Below are 21,225 nucleotides of genomic sequence, written 5' to 3' on the forward strand. Positions count from 1 at the left end.
TTTCCATCCCTCGGTCCGGCTGCATAGCCGCCGGATTACGAGAGCCGGAGTGACGGTGTAAATCCCCAATCATGGAGTCCCATAGAAATCCATGAGAAGATTTGCATTCATTACTGGCATCAGCAATACCGGTGCCGGCAATGACAGCGTTTCTTTTGCCCATAGGGCATCTGCCTTAGGTGCCCCACTGGCAAACCTATAGGGGGCCAGTCCGGTAAAGTGCCGATATTCATGAATAACGGCACTTTAATACAGGACCGGCAGACTCGGCATGACGCCCATTGTGCCTTACTAATAGCCTGAAAATTGCATAACGAAATTTAATGTGAAAATCACATGAAATTCCATGCCATTAATGAGAGGTAAACTGCACTGCAAAAAACATCAGCCATGCAAAGCCGCATCAGGGTCAGCGATCACTGAAGGACTCTGACTTGAGAGCCGAGGGTGCAATCGGGTGACCTGAAACATCAGCCGTGGAAAGTGCAGGCCATGGTAGCACACAGGAATCCGCCCACAATCCATTATCTGCAGGCCTTAATCTTACGTAATGCCTCTCTAAGAAGATAGATGATCTGACAGTGTTGGAATATCTTGAGGTCAGGCTTTGCAGAGCTGAATGATGCCATGTTCTTACTCCAGTTCCCATCGGAGAGGGAGTTAGCCCTTATGTGTTAAGAGCTGAAAGATGCCACCATAATACATTGTTATGCTTCTTTGCAAATGGGAAAACTCATGTTTTAATTACATTTGTCTTTTTGATTTGCAGAACTGAACAAATCGACAATATGTTTTTTCCCTAATGAATATTTGAAACGAAAACATACGTTTAAAATAACAAGCTATGCAAAATGTCCCTTACCTTCCTGCAGGAAAGTATTTAGAGTTTTTGGAGGTAAGAAAAACTATACCTACTGTTTTAAAAAATCAAGTTTGCCTTTCACAAGTAAAAGGCTGTGATGATGTTCATGTTTCGTAGTTGTTCACAGCACGCATTGCTCTTTTAAAAGACATTGATGGAGCTTCAAGGAGACGGGTTATCAGTACATAAGATTTCCTAAGCATTGAGAAGTATCACTTTAATGACATTACTTCATATATGTGAACCATCCTTTCTATAGGATCAGCATTGACATAGCCAATAGTTTTGTCTGAAGTAGAGGTATTGTATATTAATGTGTATCCCATCTACAGGTAACTTTCATCAGCATAGCCAATACTTTTCAACTCGTGACATAAAATGTTCCGGTGCTCGCCTCATGCTGAAATGTTAGAGCCTGTACCAAACGGATCTACTGTCAGGTAGGAGAACGTGACACAAGTTATTGCTCAGATGCTCTAACCTGTGGAACCGTGGGCAGGGATGAAAAAGGGAAATGTCTGCTGGGGCTCCCTGTGATGTAGGTCGTCCATGGGCCTCATTAGGACCCTGGCGCTAAGTGTTTAATGGCACCGTAAAAGGCTGTGGCGCCGTTAAACACTTAGCGCCTTACTACGAGGTCCCTTTGCAGGACCCGACCTGACCAGCTGGTCTAGACCAGCCGTTGAAGTAGGGACCCGCAAAGGGACCTTGGTGCTAAGTACGGTACCGCAATTCCCCAGTCCCATTGAGCCCTATGGGGCAAAAATGGGAATGGGGAAGGGCCAATGTTCAATGGGGAATTACCGCCCCGCCAACCTTGGAATAGGGTGGTAATTCCCCATTGAACATTGGCAGACTCGTTACGATACCGGCACCAACCATGGTGCTAAAAGCACCATGGTTTAGCGCCAGTATTGTAATGAGGGCCCATGTCTCCTTGCCCAGTGACCAGTGCATGCTCCTCAGAAAGGGAGCCTTGGAATGCAGCCTTTACAGATGGTTAGAGCCTCAGTTCCAAGCTTGCTGACTGGCTAGAGAAGTGAAGATAGTGTGCAGGATAGAGGAGAAGCATGGGCTGCAGGCTTATATTCATGGCATGAGCCCGAATTCTACATGCACCGATTGTCTAAGAAGGACACAACATGCCCTAATGCATTGTACATATCGGTATCAAGTACTATGTGTTATGTAGACACTGGGTAACCCTGCCCTGCCTCCCAGGGTACAAACCCAAGGAAACGAGGCACACGGAGGAGCTGTGCAAGATACGTCTTTATTATACAGCATATACTTCTGAACTCGTACCCCACGTCGTGTGCTTCCTGTCTTGCTGTCAGACATGGAAACAGGACAGCACTCCTGCAGAACAACTAGAACGCTACACTATGCAATGGCATCAAAAGCCCAAGCGATCACATTTCAAGATTTTATTTTCAAAATCCAAATTATTGTTCACTATTGCCAGCTATTACAATCAATGCCAGGTGCGTTCACCATCCCCATCAAATGCCTAGGTTTTGACACCAATGTTAAGCAGTAAGTTAGCAGAGCCATTGCTAATTTCCACTATGCCCATTTAACATAGCAGTGCTAGGTTCCATTAATTCCAGTTAGAAAAGCAATGACATATTATTTTATATCCAGTTAGCAAAGCAGTGCCAGGATTCCTTATGGCCGGTTAGCAAAGCAGTGCCATTATTCTCACCTGTCCCGGCCAGATTCCAGAGAAATGCTACACATCATAGGTGTGGGCAGCCAAATCGATCCGATTCCGAAATTCAAGTATATTGGGGAGGTTGCGTTGGATGATACAGGTCCCTTTACATATAAAGGCCGAGGCAGTTACAGGATTCATGTGTCCCCCCGGCAGGGTATTTTATCTTGGATCATTGGTTCTTGCTTTGTGGTTTCATGATTGAGGAAGAAAAGCTACAATTGGACCCAGTTTATTCTAAGTCCTGCGTTCCCTTCTAACTCATCAACTGTCTCCAGAGGTCCGTTCAGGTACCTCCAGACCCCTCTAATATACAACAGACTGTTGCCTACTAGAGAGAAATTGTAGAATTAAGTCATGCCCCACATCACCAGGGCATTGGTTATATGTTTAGTCAGAGGCGTAGACAGGGTAGGGACTGAGTGGGCAAAGCCCACCCAAAATCTGTAAATGCCCACTCGGCAGTGCTCCATGGGCATTTATAGACGTTAATCTTAGTGCCACTACGGTCGGCCCAAATACATTAGCTTCAGGACCCACTTTTTAGAAAATACTGGCTACACCTCTGTGTTTAGTGTAGAGAGGAGGGCACGGCCAGAAGCACTCCTAAAGTGTACCCATGTGATGGTTAAGCATGAGCAAGCCAAAACTGCTTCTTTGGGTAGAATCTCTTAGACTAGCTCAAAGCCAGGCCATCAGTGCCCCGTGATCATGGCCTTTTCTGGGCTATCCAGCCACATGACCTGTATGTCTTTCTTGTCATGTTCTCACTGCCCTCTTGATTCTCTGTCTACCCGTCTCTTCCCCCCAACATTACCCATCCTACCCTTCCTACATCGCATAATAGGCACTTTAGGGACTGCAACTGTTTCTGCTCAACCTCATCTACCCCTCTCATCTCCTTCTCAGAATAACCCTAGCCTAACCTCCACCCCACGGACCTCGTCCTTGGGGTCTGGAATGCCCAGTAACGGTGCAATAAAACATCTCAATTGTCTAACAGTGTTGACAGTAACATGGCTTACCCTCACATCACAGCCATGATTACAGCTCTCCACACAAACCCCCCTGCCTTCTCTCACTCTCGCTGTGTGGCCAATGGAGGCAGTGTGGTTGGGCTCAAGATTAGTTGGGCCCCCAATCCGCCCCTCCCCATTCTGACATTCTCCCTCCTCCCTTTGAGTATACTGCAGGTCATCTCCTCCCATCATTCCCTGCTGCCCTTCCCTATTGCCACCCTGGCAGACTCACTTCTTATCCAATCACAGCGTTTACTGGCATCCCTATCCTCTGAGGTCCAGATTGTACTCATGGTGGAACGCAACCTCCTGGAGTTATCCAATGTTCACTGTCTCCAACTTTACTATACCCTTTGTCTGGTCCCGTCCACAGCCTCTCGCCCTAGAGTCGTGACAGCATTCTTTGTTTAAATGTAATTTCTTTTTATATGACAACATTCTTGACCTCATTTATCTCTGCATCTGTTTCCCCCTCCATTGCTCCCGCCTCTGACAACTCCCTCATATACTTCCTCGTGTAGTTTCCCATCTCTGTGTGCCCTCCATTGTCTCCCCCCCCTTTACCTCATTAACCACGGCATGTATTGGAGATGAGATGAAATGCTACTCATGTGTTCGCGTAAGAAATAAGAAATCCCTTTCAGGGAATTCAAGCGAATTTATTGGTGTGCTTTCTTTTATTCTGAAATTAAATGTCATGTCATTTTTTACTGCAAAATACTTTTTCGGTCGCTCTCTTCCATTTATTTGCAGGAGGGCCCCTTTGTTGGGTGCCTTTTATTCTCAAGTCCTTCTATTTAGGAAGTGTAGCAGCATTAGGCCCCAGAGTCTCAAAACAACGCAGGACCCTCTGTCATGAGAGTGGCGAAGCGTGTCTCCCAATCCTGTTTTTTTCCAGGTGGCTAATTTATAGCGGAGCAGGTCAGCCTTACTGCAGTGCTTTTTTGAGAACACACCTGCACCAAATCACAATGCACACCTGCTGCTCACTTCGCCGGGGTAAAACCGCGAGCCTAACGGTTGAGGTAAAGGCAAGTATAATCTCGAGTTTGCATATAGGTGCAAGCTGGATGGGAGTGTTTTTTTATTTGTATTCTCTTACCACGTGTAAGGATCATGGGCAGTTGTCCAATGCATTGGATTAGCGGTCCCGCTGTTGGTGATGGTCTGTGGAGATCAGGTCTCTGTGAGCAGAGTACTTGGCACTTCTGGCATTTTTCAAGTCGCTCTCTTGGTCGTGCTGTCTATTTGTTTTTTTTTAGGAGCCACGTTTTCTGATCTTTTCTTTCAGTCAGAGCCACTGAATTTCTTGTGTTGGTGCTGTAGGTTTTGTTTATAACCATAGCACAATAAAAAAAAAACATTCTTTTTTTGTTGCAAGGGCAGTCTTTTTACCACACAAAAGTAACATTTAAAGTGCTGTTTTCCTTTTAATGTTTGGGGATTCACCAGTATAATACACATACCTGGGTCACTGCAATCATTTTGGTGTGCAAATTAGAAATTAATCTGTTATTTCCTGTCAGGGATATACATGATTTGGGTTATATAGGCCACACCCAGCACTATATAGACCACACCCAATCCTGAGGCCACGTCCCTTGTTTACAGACCCCCTCAATTTCCTGCCCCACTTAAAGCACCGACACCGCCCCCTTCAGTCACTCCACATCAGCATCTTTCCCTTGTCACTACTCTTTTCCTCGCTACTCACGGCCCCTCTTTCACTTGCTCCTCGCAGATTCTATTTCCATTGCTTATACTAGAGCTAAAAGTATTGGCTTTGCCACCGCTTGTTTGTTGTCAGCCATGCACGTGTCTGACCTTTCTACTCTTGCTTTAATATCAGCACTAATGCTAATAACACCATCTAACGCTACTGCAGTAACACACAAACTGCTGCCATGCACACACAATACAATGAAAGACATTCAGGAAAAATTGCCCTTTTTTCAAGTAATTTTCAGATTGCTGTTTCACGAGCAGTGCCTTAGACTCGAGCACACATTGAGCAGAAACCGAATTTTAAGCGTACTTGTACATAATGAACAAGTACATTAAAACACAACTCCTAAGATGTGACACCTAAGGGTTTGGGCGTATAACCAAATGCAATAAATAAATAAATAAAACAAACTTGTTCTATGGTGATTGCAGTGCAGCCCTGTTGACTACATGCGTGTGCTCGTCCCTGTGAGAATATGTCCTTTAGACGGGGCCCATATTTGCTGACGAAGATCACAACACAGCACATGCTGATTCATAGGAAAAATAAGTCTTTTATTTGTTCCTTTTCCACATGCACAGAGAGCCAATAATCGGGAATAATACTACAAATAAAGAATACAGGTCCTGTTTAAAAGCAGCTAGCTTCAAGTTACCTTTTCCTTCATGAGATCTAGACGGAAAGTTTAAAGGTCAAGCTACCGGTGATTTGCCTGTGTGTAAAGGAGTTGAAGCCAATGGCCAATTAAAGTGCTAGGCCCAGTCATTCTGGCAGGGCCTTTGCCATTGAGAATCACTGATTGGCTGCATTGACACCTTGCCCTCCTCCCAGATGCATTACAATGCGAGTTCCTCTGCATTCTGGGAGAGGCTGCCCTACACACCGACTGGGGAGAGGGCTAGTTTGAAGTATGTTTCCTTGCTCTTGGATTGAGTGAAAAAAAGCAGCTCCATTAAAAAAAAAAGCCCTATGTTATGCTCTCATTTGTGACAATATAATTAAAGTTTTACAATATGTCCGTGCATTTTCTTACTGAAACACACTGTTCAAAAGTTTGAATTTTATTATTTAAAGTCTTCACACGTTTTGAGAATTATTATTCGCGTACGTGCTTCCTGGCAAGACTGCTGCCCCCATAAGTACAGTCATGACATGAATTAAATTATGCCTTTTGGGAAGTGCGGTACTGTCACTACAAAGTAAATCAGACTTGTTAGGGAGGGTTAAAGCTGTCTATTGCATAACAGGCAACTTTTTAGTTAAAAAAAATCAAATGAGCAGTGGCTTCATTCCAGGTGAACCAGTGATGAAGGCCATGCAGCTAAACTTGCAAAGCCCCATTATCTCAAGCAATCTCTAGCTTAAAGAGGTGGCTTCAGAGGAATAGCGGAATTATCAACTCTGCATTTGCCACCGAGGTAAGCTATTACTGATCAGCCAGAACACACTCAGTGACAGGAACCCACTGACTGGACACACTCAGTGACAGGAACCCACTGACTGGACACACTCAGTGACAGGAACCCACTGACTGGACACACTCAGTGACAGGAACCCACTGACTGGACACACTCAGTGACAGGAACCCACTGACTGGACACACTCAGTGACAGGAATCCACTGACTGGACACACTCAGTGACAGGAACCCACTGACTGGACACACTCAGTGACAGGACCCCACTGACTGGACACACTCAGTGACAGGAACCCACTGACTGGACATACTCAGTGACAGGAAAAATCAAACAATATGTTCACAACAAATAACCGGAATGAAAGCACGACAGGGCTTATTACCAGTTTGGCATTGCAGTAGAAAATTAGTTTTAAATCCATTACTGGCACTTTTATCACACTGACAAATTCTAAGAATGGAGGTCAAGTGGAGGATTTGCCTCCAGCACATGGCAGGAGGTAAATCCTTCACTCTTTACCTCCAAAAAGCATTAGGTTTACAGTGGGCCCATGCTAAGTCTGCTAAGCCCCCATACAGTCCTATGGACTCTGATAATTGAAATAGAAATGGCCCTTGCACCACTGATGATGGTAAGTCTGTCAGTTTGAGTGGAAGATTCAGTTTTGTGGTAATTCCTCCAGAATTACCACCAAACTCTAATGAGGACCAATGAGTTCAGTGGTTATTGAAATCATTCAGATGAAACCTTCTTTCCTGCTTTGTTCGGTTTTTATCTTTTTTGTGTGTGGTGGTCATGTGCTATGAGCAAAAATAAGAGGCTCTCATTCTGTGACTATTTTCTTTTCCCAATTTCAGCCCCATACATGTCTCTGCATTTGTTCCTGTGAGTAGATTTTTAATAATCAGCAAAAAAACGTCTTGCTGGAGTGCTGCTTCGTCCCCGAGACCCAGGGGCTAGCAGATGACGGTCCCAGATCCTGCGCCTCCATGAGCAGACTGCTTTCAGTGTCTTCTGGAAGCAGTCTTCTCGTCCAAGCGCAGGTTGCTCACATGTCCCTCAGAGCGCAGGGGCTCGCACCGAAATCTGCCAACCGACTCTAATGCTGCATTATCACACTTATTGCACACGAACAACTGGCAAACACGAGTTGCCCACTCACCAAGACTCGGCATTGGGCACTGCATACAGAAACTGCCAAAGCCTCACATTCAGTATTTCAGCCGTCTAAACTGAGCTGGAGCTTCCAGCCCTTTAAGATGAGGTAGCAATACCTTTGAGATGGATGGAGAGGCAGAAATTATTCAAAAATCAATAATCAAAAATACTCAGGTAGTTGGCAAAAGGATAACTGTTTTAATATCAATTATCTAAAACAGGGAGTACAACAGACATCAACGGACGTCTCAGCATAAGGACTCTCAATGCATCTTAAAAACATTCTTTTATAGCAGAAATTCGTCATAGGTGATGTCAATCTATGTATTAGTAACATCATCTTACGTGGAAAACTTCAAACACCTGTTGAAGAAAGTGATAGGGTCTAAGGGAATATCTAAGTATACAATCCATACTCGTCTAAATGGGTGAAAGAAAGTGCTTTGTTTCTTAACATCAGGTGGGGCAACTAAGTCATCCCCTTAAACAGGTCACTATGAACGTCTCTAAATACACAACATCTCATTGGCTACACATACTATAGGACCTTTAATCATGCATCCCCTACCATTGGTTGGCTTCTAACCCCTGTCAGTACTTTTCAGCCTACGTTTAGCAGCATGCAGATTGGGCTTCGAGGTGCTGGTGAGCTAGTCTTAACCATGGCTTCCCACCAATTAGCATATTATCCATCATCAACTCAGTGGTCTGCTGTCAATTAGGACTTTGAACTTGCCCTTGGGAGTGTTCTCTTGCTCTGGAGAATTCAGGGAAGTGAAGACACGCTCTACCCTTATGCAGGTGTGACCATCATGCTCGTCCAAATTCTTCCCTACATGTGACTGAAGACCACAAAATTGAGCTTCTAGTGTATTAAAATACTATTTTTCTATTAGACCTCTGACATCTTTTTGTTTTTGTCCATGCCTCCAGAACAGGAGCTTCATTCTTTCACATGATTTGTTTCCAATGTCAGCTCACCCCAGTCTGATATGGCCTTGGCTTCTTGGCTCATCCAGCCTCGCCTTTCTGAGATTCACTTTGTAATTCACTTGTTTTCTAACTGCCACACACTGAAAAAGAGGCCTTCGTTCTTTAGCCCAGCTCTGCTATAAAACGTTTTGGAAACATCCATTCGTTACTCACTCATCTATACGTATATTAATTGGTGCATGCTGCAATCTATTCACCTTAAAGCTAGACTCAAGAATACTTCATCTGCTTGCATTTCTTTGCATATGTACACGTGTAAAATGCCTCGATATCTTCATCTTTCTGTGACATAAGTTTCTTCATCTTGATCCCAAGATGTCACTTACCTTCGATACTTTCTTGATGCCTTATAGAAAATCTGCATTCTCTAGTCTCTGCATCTCTTCTATGTGCATCAACTGGACTCTGTGTGATGTCACCATTCTTCTTCGCCATTCAGATGTCCTGTTTCTTCTGGGATTTCATTCAAATGGCCCTCATACTGTCTCATATATGCAGGTATGGTTTTCTCAATGCGAACCTTGCTTCCAGGATTCTCCTAGGTATTGGTATTTTCACTGGTACTGAACGTGTCTTACACGCTGGTTCCCAACATATAGGCAATATGGGCAAAGTGGTTGAGGTGGAGGTACTTAGCTTCTTCTCTATAGTCCCCCCTCTGGACGATTCATCGACCACTCTCCCATCATTCTTCACATCTAAACATCCTTGTCTGAAGAAATGCTTCTTTGGGATCCAAATCTTTATGACTCCCTTCAGGCATCCAGCTGATTTCACATGCTCATCCTGTTCCAAGTCATGAGCATGTACTGTCCACTTGGACTGCAAAAGATCCATCGTCGCACATACTTCTTATGGTTCTTTGGATACAGGAATTTCGTACCCTCAGATGCATGGATTCTGGCCTTCACAAAGTCTCTGATTTCTTCATCCGTCAAGTCTCTGGCCTTCCATCCTGACTCAACATCCATCATGATTTTCATCCCTATGGCTTTCTTTGCTGTCTTCTTACATTGTGTGATTATTATCTTGATCACACAGAATCCGAGCAACACCAACACAATCAAGGCTCCAAGGAACTTGAACATGTCTGACATCCATTGTGGTAAAAAAGAGGGGGGGTACCCTTCCTAGTGGACAAGCTCAAAGCTATAGTACTTCACAGGTATAGGAGGGTGGTCCTGCCCACAGATTGATATGTAGGTTGGTCTATTGAGTGATAGATCCAAACCTAAGCTCAAAGGTGTATTGCCTTCTCACTGAGCTAAAACAAAGCAGAGAGTAGCAAGCAAAGATTTTATTTGCTAGTTCTATAGATAAGTATTCAATACATAAAAGTTGAGAACAAATGTTGAAAAAAGTGCAACCTACGTAAATGAAAGGTTAAGACAACATATAATACCATCAATAAAAATTCATAACAAAAAACAAAAGTACAGTATTTACAACAAAGTGAACAAGGAGTACTGTATTATCAATATACAGGTCAATCTTAAGCAGAGTTTTTTTTTTCTATTTTCTTGCATACTAGTGAACCAATTGAAGTGGACACACAGGTCCTTTGTGAAAAAATCCAAGGTTAGAAATTCCTTTATGAATAACCTTGTAAATGGAAAGTTGCTTAGTCGGGTATTACTTTCCAGCATAATGTGTTTCCAGGGTCCTATGGAGAATAAGATATCTTGGTGGCCAACGTGACATAGACTGAATAAACAGGGTCTGATTCAGACAGGAACAGATGAATGTAGCAGTTCCCGGGTGGACACGTTTCGGCGGAAGTGCATTAATGTAGCGTCCGCCTTCATCAGGGCTCCGTAGGGGCGACCCTGGCAGTGCAGTAATCCCAAAAAATCGGTATCCAAATCACCAGAGGGCAAAAAATGGGCCTGGGCAAGGGAAGATACTCAAGTAGGTCCTGTTGAAAAATGAGCTTGCCCAGGGCAGTAGTCGTTGGGTAAAGCGTAGTGCTTCAGGTGGACAAGTGAAAGTTCACTTGGTAGTTGATGGATAGGAATGGTGGCGCAGAGATTCTTCATCAGCGACAGGCGTGGTTACTGCGAGTGGTCCTAGGGGGAACCCTCGCGTATCGGCTCACAAACGTCCAGTCGCGTGTGGTTAAACTCCCCGTCTGGCTGGAGAGAAAGTGGCCGCGAGTGCACAGTGTGGAACCCAAGAAAAGAGTGATCCAAACCAGCTGTCATCAGCAATATCTTCTACTTCGTCTATCATCTGGATGTGTAGCTTTGTTAGCATCTCTATGGCCACTGTCAAGGTGCCATTCTCGTCATTGTGAGAAGGTATGAACGTGCAACATGATTCTCCAGCCTTTGCACAAAAACCTCCATCCATAGCTGTAATCATGTCCAGGACGTATCTATTCTGAAGAGTCATTAGTCGTATGGCTCTCATCTCTTCTCTGATAGCATTGAATCCCTTTATGGTTGTGTTGATCGTCTGCAGCAATTTCCATCTGGTAATCTGCAGCCATTTGGTATTTTCTCCAACCTGGATTCTCGGCATGAAGATCAATGTGAATACTGATGAAGTCTGGCTAAACAGTCTGTGCTCATACGGGATAAAGTCAAAAGCTTCTATTGACTTGGCAGAGAAATAGTTCTCCCTCTTCATTCGATTTATCAGCTCCACAGATCTCTTCTTCCTCGGGTGAGCATCTGCTTTCAGGAAACTGTCAAAATTCAAATCACTTTTAGGAATCACCAATGCTGGAACATGAACATTCACCAGTGTGCATATGCCATTGTAATCTTTGGGTAGCTTCAAATAAGCTTTAGATCCACATGCCCAATAGTGATCCATGATCAGTGCTGTCCCAATGTTAATTCCTGATGCTTCAAAGATACGATCACATTTCTGATTCACTCCGATTTGTCTTGTGCCATTGTTCCTGAAGCACAGCTTTGCACTCTCCAAAGGCACCATCTGCAAGGGTCCTCCTCTATCTTCTACCCAGGTCAGAAGTTTAGCAGGTTTCAGCAATAATGGCTTGCATGGCACCTGTGCATTCCAAATAGTCGATTCAGGACGATTAGTTACCATCCAGGATCTGCAAGGTAACCACTTCTCACCCATCTGGTGATAACACTGATTCCCAAATCTGCATATGGCCTCTGTTTTTCCAAATTTGAATGTCATCTGCAGATATTCCTGGACTCTCAAGTCTTTCTTTCACTTCCCATCTGATTCCTGCTCCTTTCACTCCATGTCTTTTGTATCTGACCACATGATTCTTCGTTTGCTCCCTTAGCCTTGTCTTTGGGTCTTGGATATAATCATCTTCATCTGGATCTGTCCATTCAGTTGCCCATTTGAGATAGGCATCTCGGCCAATGAACTGGCCTCTTGTATGACAGAATGCTATGTGTGAAAGACAATGTTCTCTCTGGACGTCTATTTCAATAGCTATGAAGATCTTCGACTTCCCCATGCTATAAGGCAGGAGTGCACATACAAAGCATTCCTCCTTCGAGTTCCTTCTTCCTACTTCCTTCATATGCTGATGCCAAATGTTGTTCCTGAAAGGCGCAGTACTATCCAGGTAATCATTTAGCTCATGATCATCCTCTCTAGCACTTCCCTTAGGTCTGGTTCTTATCTTATGAGCCTCCATTATCCACTCAAGAAGTATGTCAGCATGGTTTCTTCTCACTAGACCAATCATAGGAACATTTGTCAGTGGACTAGGTGTTTTTACATGTCCTACCTGTGTATGTTCATTCCTAGTCAATCTCTTCCTTTGTCTCTCCTATCGAGCCTGTTTCTGGTGCTCACGAACAATCTCTACAACACTTTTTTCTAGTGAAACAGGTTTGGTAACATTCGTCATAGACCCAGGTAATTTTACACTGTCTAATGGAATAGGAATGACTACATAAGGTCTTGGTTGCTTAGTAGTTGCCACGTCTGTACCCTTTTCTTGTATAGGAGGATACACAGGAATCTTTGCTTTACTTGTGTCTACATATTAAGCAATGCGTACTGTAAGTGAGAGCAGTACCACTATGTTAAAGTTAGTCTCGGGAGGATAGCTCAGTAGCAACGTGCTTGCCTTGGAAGCAAGACGACACTGAGGAACACGGGTTCAATCTCCGGGTCCGCACTTAGAAACCTCTGGGTATTAAGCGTGTTATAAAGAACCTATCATATCAATGTTAAAGGATATTTGTACTGTGCACTATCACCACCGAAGTGGTCCCCTGCAACTCTGGTGGATCTGAAAAGGAAAAAGGGTTGGTGGGGGGGTGAAGTTAGTGGGAGCAAGCGGGATCAGTGCAACTGAGAAGTGATGTGCTGTTGGCAGCTTCAGCTCGCTTAACACTGTTTGCTGAGCTTGGGGGTGCTTTAGCGTTCGGTAGCCGGTGTGTGCTGTTGTGCAAAGCTTTGTGTGGTTTGTTTTGTTGTTGCGGTGTAGTGAAGTTTGTGCGGTTTGTTGTGGTTTAGGGTTTTGGTTGTGTTTGGTTAAAGTTTGAGGAGTGTATGCAGAGGGGTGAAATTGTTAGTGGGTATGTTATAGGCCTCAGTATATAGAGTTGAAATGTGCTCAATTTCCACATTATTTCTAAGTATGGCTTGTGAATATCTCTGCATTTCTAGCTAAATCCGGCCCTGTTTAATATTCACAATCCTGTCTATATATGAAGCATGCAAATATTCCATATTGTATCCAGATGTGGTACTGAACTAGCTCAAGCTTGTCTAGATCCAAATCAAGCTAGCATACATGATTCTATCTAAATATGGCATTGTTAATATTCCCAGTGCAGTTTAGATGTGGCAACGGCTAGTATTCACTATACTATCTAGATGTGGCACTGGCCGACATTCATCATCCTTTCTCAATGTTACGCAAACTAATGTTCACAATTATATCTGAATGTGGCACTTGCTAACATTCCCAATTCTATCTAGGTGTTGGATTGCTAACCTTCAGATTCCTATCTAGATGCGGCACAGGTCAGTATTAATCATTCTAACTAAATGTGGTATTTGCTATCATTCACAATTCTGTCTTGGACCGGAGCAGGCTAATGTCCACGATTCTGTCTCAATGTGGTACTTGATAATATTCATAATTCTATCTAAGTATGGCATTTGGTAACCTACATGAAGTGGGTGAGGTTGTTGGATAGTGTTGGGCATGTATGCTAATTCTGTCCTCATGGGGTTGTCGCTTGTGTTCTGTTCCACGTAGCGTCATCTCTCTTGTTGTTCTAGGAGTTTCCCTTAGTCGGTTCTGGGTGTTGCTTCTGTCATCATATATTCTGTCAATCTGTTCTTTGTCTTTCCTGTTTGATTGTTTAGTTGTTTCAATTTGGTTCTGAGGTGTTGAAGAGCCAGGTTTTAGTCGTTTTTTTAAATTGTAGGTGGTCTTTGGTGTTTCTTATTTATTTTGGGATGTTGTTCCAGGTTTTTGCATCTAGGTGGGAGAAAGAGGAGCCTCCTAGTTTTTTCTTGACGTATGGTTTTGGTTCCAGGTGGATTTAATTGCGTGATCTGAGGAGTCTGGTTGGCTTGTAGATTGTTATTTTCTTTTGTAGGAATTCAGTTCCCTGTCCGCTGATTGCCCTGTGTGTTATGCACATTGTTTTGAAGGTGATACAATGTTTGACTGGGAGCCAATGTAATATTTTTAGTGCTGGAAAGATGTGGTCGTGATAGCAGTCGTGATAGTTTGAGGAGGAGTCTGGATGCATTTTAGATGCGTTGTAGTTTCTTCAGGAGGTATTCTTGTATCTCGAGGTAGAGGCTATCTGCGTAGTCGATTCTTGACATGATGAGGGCGATGATTGTAAGTGTTTTGTGGTTGAAGGAGAGGAAAGGTAGGATTCTTCTTGTTGGCTGAAGGAGGAAGAAGCATTTCTTGATTATTGTGTTTATTTGTGGTTCTAAGGTTAGGGCATTGTCCATTAGGACTCCCAAATTTTTTAGCACCTTAAATGGTGTGGGCACGGTTCCCATTTCCGTCGGCTAGGGAATGTAGGTGTTGTTCTCTTGGTTTTTGGATATAACCATGATGATTTCCTGGGTTGATTTTCAAGTTGTTGGTGTTCATCCAGTCAAAGACTTATTTTAGACATTCTATTATGGTTGCGTGATCGGCTTGAGTATCTTGGATTTTGTAGATGATTTGTGTGTTGTCTGCGTAATTTTGTATTATTTGAAGATCCTGATTACTGGAGTCTGGTAGATGTTGAAGTATAGTGGTGATAGTGAGGATCCCTGTGGCACTCCACAGTCGTTAAGTCATGGAGTAGATTTGAAGGGTTTTATCCATATGGTTTCTGTTCTGTCTGCTAGGAATGATTTAGTCCAGAGTAGTCCCATGTCCTTTATACCTATATCTTCCAATCTTTTGGTTAGGGTGTCATGGCTTACTGTGTCGAAGGCTGCAGAGAGGTTGAGTAGAATCATGTCTGAGGTTGTGTTGGAGTCTGCGTTCGTTTTTAGGTCATCCCAGATGGATAGTAGTGCCGATTTTGTTCCTCTTGCGGGGCTGAAACCGGCTTGTGCTTGGCATAGCAAGTGGTGTTTTTCTACATATTCTTGGATTAATTTGTATATGTACGTTTCTAGGAGTTTTGCTCGGAGGGAATGTTTGAAATCGGTCTGTAGTTGGAAAGGTCTTCCACATCGCCACTTTGTGTTTTCGTAAAAGCGGTGTAATATATGCTGATTTGAAGGATCGTGGTACAGTTCCTGTTGTGAGTGAAAGATTTAGGAGGTTTCTGTAGTATTCTGATGGCGTTCCTTGTGTGAGGATTGATTTGTAGATGTCAGGGGGGCAGGGATCCATGGGTGATCTCGCTTTCTAGCTGTGTTTTACCAGCTTGATGAATGCCTCTGCTGATATTTCAGGAACGTTTTGGAGTTTGTGCTGTGGCTCCACAACAGTAGTTAGGGTTAGTTGGTCTATGAACACAATACAAGTGTAGATTACGCACAGATAAGACCATTTGCAACAATAGCTTCTTGCACATCGTGGACCTCTCTCGTGATCTTCCATAACAAAGTTGCTATTGATGCTGCCCATTTTACTCTTTAAGGAAGGAAAAACAATTTTTAATGGGGCAACATCATGCACTACTTCTGGAAGCTGCTGAGTCAGCTCCAAAAGTTCCTTGATCATCTTCAGCTGGCTGACTATATGATGATGAACACAAATTCCCATTGGATATCACAAATTGGCCTAATACCAGACGACATGAAGATTATTTTTCAGCATGAAACAAAAGTTCCTCGATCAGTAGACTTTTGGATCTTCTCCCCCGAAAAGTCTCATTCAGTTCTCAGTGTTCTCTCAGAGTACCCATTCACTTGTATTATGATGTCTCTCAATATTTAATTAAGTGCTGCATTGTTTCTCGGATCCCTCAGGAAGGTTCTGACATCAATCTGTCTCCCAACAAGATGTGGACATTCCTCAATCAGAAAGTAAAATACTAGACTGACCAGTCTATGTGCATTATCCGGTGACAGGGGCATTTGTGTTTTTCCCCCACTGTAATCAGGAAGCTGAAGGACTTGTTCAATGATAGCTGCTAGCAATCTCCTCACAATTGGACCATTCTTAGGATCTTGCAGTCGTTCACCCCACAAGCGCAGGATAAATTTGCAAAATGACCCGGAAAACTGCAAGAACGATCCGTGAAACATTGTCATTGTACCCCACGATAGGCACCTCTGAAAAGAAATTCAGTGAGAAAGGAATCAGGGTACTTCAACTCCTTCCAGTTGTCAAAAAGGAACCCCAAATCTGTCATGCTCCCCTTCATAATCAAGACTTAATCATGTCTCAGCCCAATGTCAACAAACTCCTGTGGCTCAAGAACAAATAGCTTCCCTTAACTCCTTTTTTAGTGACTGAAAAGAGTGTCCCGAAATAAGCCACAGTCCAATACACTTTGTCTTTATTTGACAGCTTCTGCGTCCTTCTTCCTCGTCATACACCTAGTCTGCACGTGCTGTGGTTCTTCCCCGATGCTTTCTTCCAATGGGGATGAGGGTAAAAGGGGTTCTCCAGCATGTCTCTGAGAAATATCCAAGTGTGTCAGCCTTGCACTTTGACTGCAGACAGTGTTAGATCCTCTAGTACGAAGGGGCTGTTAAAACGAGGCTTGTAAAGTTGTGGGTTAGGACCGCATCTCCGGGGAAAAGTTTGGGAAGACAAAACTTATCATCTCTGGTTGCTCTAACATCTCCATCTGTTTTCTGCGCTGCCCACACCCCTTTCGCTTGAGCTGATCTGAAATGACAGAGATACTTGAAGTCATACACGTAAGATATTCACATAGCTCCCTTCCTAACAATTCTGCTGTTGTCTGGGCATCACTTCTAGTTCTAGATAGAGGTGTGAGGGGTATCCTCATTCGCCTCCTTGTCATTATCTCGTGGGGTGTAAGATGGTGGTCTGAAACTAGCTGATTTCTCAACGCATACAATGCTTTTGGTAGACAATGCAACCATCCTTTCTTCAGGGTCAATTTCAATTTTGCTATTCTCTCTTTAAGCAGGCCTTTGAGTCTCTCCTATGGGTGATACGCCGATGAAAACCTGTGCTTCATACTAAGCAACAAGCTTATTTGTTCAAAGACTTCATTAACAAAATGAAGGCCATTATCTGATCTCAATACTTCACATATTCCCCATCTAGGAAACACTTCTCGTACTAAAAATGTGGCTGCACAGGTGGTGTGTACACAGTCCAGCTTCAATCCACCTTGAGAAAGGACATACCACTACGATCATATATCTGTATCCATTACAAACTTGCAGCATGCCCACATAGTCGATATGTAAATGCTAAAAGTTTCCACTAGGTCCTAGCATAGCTCCTCTAATTATGCGCAATGTGTGCCCAGCAATAAACTTTTGACATACAATACAATTTACTACATAAAATGCAATGTGTTATACTACATTTGGAATGAACCAATCCTCTGCATTTGTTGCAGTGAGGCTCTCTCTAGTAACATGTGCAGGGTAGTGTAGCTGGTCCAATGCCATCCTTAATAAGGCTATAGGCATCGCCAGTTTTCCACTGCTGTCTTGTCATCACAATGCTTCAGAGGGGTTTAAAGAACACCCTCTCCGCGTCCACAAGTCTTTTTTGTCTTGAGGCGCTTCCCCTTCAATCTTTACCAACTGCGCTCTAGACAAATTATTATAACAGTTAGACACACTCATCATCACCACCATGCTTTCATTCATATCCGGTGTATCAAACGACATGATAACTTCTGAACATGCAATTTGCTTTGCTTCCTCGTCTGCTTTTTGATTTCCATGTGAGATAAAATCTGCTCTTTTAGTGTGAGCTGTGCTATTTACGACTACGATGGCTACTGGGAATTGTAGTGTTCCAATGAGTCTGTCCAATAAGGCTGCATGTTGCGATGGCGTGTTGTCCGCTCGGAGGTAGATCCTCCTTTTCCAATGTGCTACCCCTGTGTGCACTATCGACGTCACATAGGCGTAGTCACTGTACAAGGTTACTTCCTGGTCTGTGTGTCTCTCAAGTGTGATAATCAGCGTCACTAACTCTGCAGCCTGTGCCAAAAAGTGAGACGGTAGCCGTGGACTTGTCATTACTTCAAACTCTCCATTGGCCGTGTACTTCACCACAGCAGCACCTGTATATCTTAGCCCATCATTTTGATTGATTCAAGAAGAACAGACAATAAAGGGAATCTCCCCAGCTGCAATGCATTTTCTTTCACCCTCGGGAGCTTGTCATAGAACTCCTCATAGTTGGAACAATCATGGACATGCTCGCCTTCTGCCAGTGTTTCCGCTACAAACATGGCAGGATTCCCTATTCTGCATCTGACTATTTTAATCGCCAGATCAATATGACAACCTCATAGGCAGAAGCCCTTTGAGAAGTCAACGTACTCTTAGGTTTTTCCAAAATGGCAAACAACAAATGTTCAACAAATAATGTCATTGAATACCCCATCACTCTGTTGGCAGCCCTCTAAATGGCGAACGTGGCGGCTGTCAAAGATTGTTCGCAAAGGAAGTGACCCCTCATTACTGGGTCCAGAATCCCACTGTAATAGGCAAGAGGCTTGTACCCGAACTTGGTTCTCTGTGTGAGTACAGCCATCATAACAGTGTCATTCGTGTGCAAAAATAAAAAGAATCTCTCAGCATAATTGGGAATCCCTAAAACTGGAGCTGTGCAAATTGCCCTTTTCAACTCGTCAAACCCGTCTTCCATTTCCTCAGTCCAAGCAATTTTTTTCCGACTTGCCTGGGCTTTCTTCAGAGCTTGAAACAAGGGTCCTATGTATGAACTGTAATCAAAGACCCATGATCTCACATAGTTACACAGTCCCAAAATCTCTGCATGTGTTTTATCGTGATTAACTTTAATGTTTTTAAAATAGCCTCAGCCTTCTCCGGAGTAACCTTCTTTCCTTTATGTGACATTAACTGGCCTATGTACAGCACTTCTTCTTGACAGTACTGTAACTTCTTCTTGTCTACTTTATATTCTTTGTCTGCAAGGATAACCATCAGTTGAACTGAATTGCATCTGCACTCTTCCTCTGAGGTGCTACAAACCAATATGTCATCCACGTACTGCAACACAACACTTTCTAAATAAATATTGCTTAAGTCCATCTGTAGGTCCCTATTTAAAATTGATGGGGACTCACAGTACCTGTGTGGTAAAGGAGTGCTTTTCAGGCAACTTTGTCTGAACGTAAATGACGTCAGATCTTGATAATTGGGCGAAGGTCTTGGATTAAACACCACGACCCACCTTTCCCTTTTTCGGATAGATTGCGGTATTACACAGCGACTCTGACGTCACTAAAATGCCCTGTTCCATCATGGCAGATATCGGGCCTCATTACGAGGTAGAAGGTAGCCATGGTGCTATTAGCCTTAGGTTCTTACTGCATTCCGGGTCCGGGCTCTCGAAACAGGGACATATGGTTGAATGGGAATGGGGATGGAGCTAATAATGGGCCCGCTAATAGTGGTCCCGTTATTAGCTCCCTGGACCCTTAGCGGCTCTCACTAAGGGCGCCTGGCAAAACCAGGCACCCATAGCGGGAGCCGCTAAGGGACCTCGGAATAGGGCGGTAAGGGTTTACTGGCTCCGGTCTCCTTACCGGTGCCCATTAACCCTTATCGCCCACCTCGTAATGAGGCCCATCGTCTTAAAAATACCTTCATCTCCCTCTCGAGACATGGGATACTGTCGTGCTCAAGGTAAAATTGCTCCTGGTTTCAATTTAATCTTAACATCTCCAGCCCCCTTCAATAGGCCTACATCATAGGGGCCTTTTGTCCATAATGAAACTGGCACTTTCGCCATGTCATCATCAAAATACTCACGGCGTTTTCGTGCAAGCATCATTTTTTGAGGAACTTTACGTTTAATTGCTCTCACCCAACAAGTAATACTCATCTCAAATTTGACTTAATCATCTGATGGATGATCTCTTAAGAAATCCTCATCAGTGACGTCAGTCAATCTGTAACCCTCCCTAATGGCAATCACTGTGCACCATCGTCTGCTGTTATAATCAACTCCATCAAGCATAGCTAATTCTCCTCGCACTATAGCTGCTTGTAATTCTAAAGGAAAGACTTGTCCTTCCTCTTCATCCATAGGTGCCTTTGGCCTGAATAAAAATTCATCAGGTATTCGCACAGTTTTACCCACTAAACCTGGCAACTATGTTAACAGAATGCGTAACCTATAATGAAAAACTTATGGTTCTAACAGTACTCCTCGTATGACCACTTGTCCTGCAAACACCATAATAAATTCACTCATGTTTAAATAATGCATTCCTGGTGTTGAGCACACTATGCCTTCATTAGTGAACGAAATTGTCATATTCAACTTGGTCATTAGATCTCGACCTAATATATTGACAGGTGTCTGCCTTGAATATAACAGCGGCACAGACATGTCACACTCTCCTAAAGAGAATGGCAATGCATCAGTAAAAGGAACTCTGCTTGTAGCTCCTATGAAACCTTGAGTATTTATGGCATTTCCAGACATCAAAAATATCCCCTCTCTTATACATGAGCGTGTTGCACCCGTGTCTACTAAAAACAAAAAAGATTTGCCTTCTATATTAACGTCAACCTTTGGTTCCTCTTGAGCATTAGGTGTTATAGATAATATTGAACACATTGGGCCTCATTACAACCCAGGCGTTAAGGGTTTAACGGCGCCGTCAGCGCCGTTAACCCTTAACGCCTGATTACCATTTTAACGCCTGCTTTTAGCAGGCGTTAAAATGCAAGGCGCTAACCCGCCTTGGTGCTAATTACGGCACCGTAATTTAC

The 21,225-nt window shown here is 43.5% G+C and overlaps 1 protein-coding gene across 1 annotated transcript in view; it reads left to right on the plus strand.

Annotated features, from left to right (window-relative positions):
- Positions 1-21,225, plus strand: part of RNF180 (ring finger protein 180) — a 231,211-nt gene that overhangs the window by 130,491 nt on the left and 79,495 nt on the right. Inside the window, exon 3 of the mRNA XM_069626490.1 lies at positions 770-895. Coding sequence (XP_069482591.1) covers positions 770-895 — 126 coding nt within the window. The remainder of the gene's footprint in view (positions 1-769; positions 896-21,225) is intronic.

This window comes from Ambystoma mexicanum, chromosome 6p (assembly GCF_040938575.1).
Source record: "Ambystoma mexicanum isolate Mex_15411 chromosome 6p, UKY_AmexF1_1, whole genome shotgun sequence".
Classification (NCBI taxonomy): Eukaryota; Metazoa; Chordata; class Amphibia; order Caudata; family Ambystomatidae; genus Ambystoma; species Ambystoma mexicanum.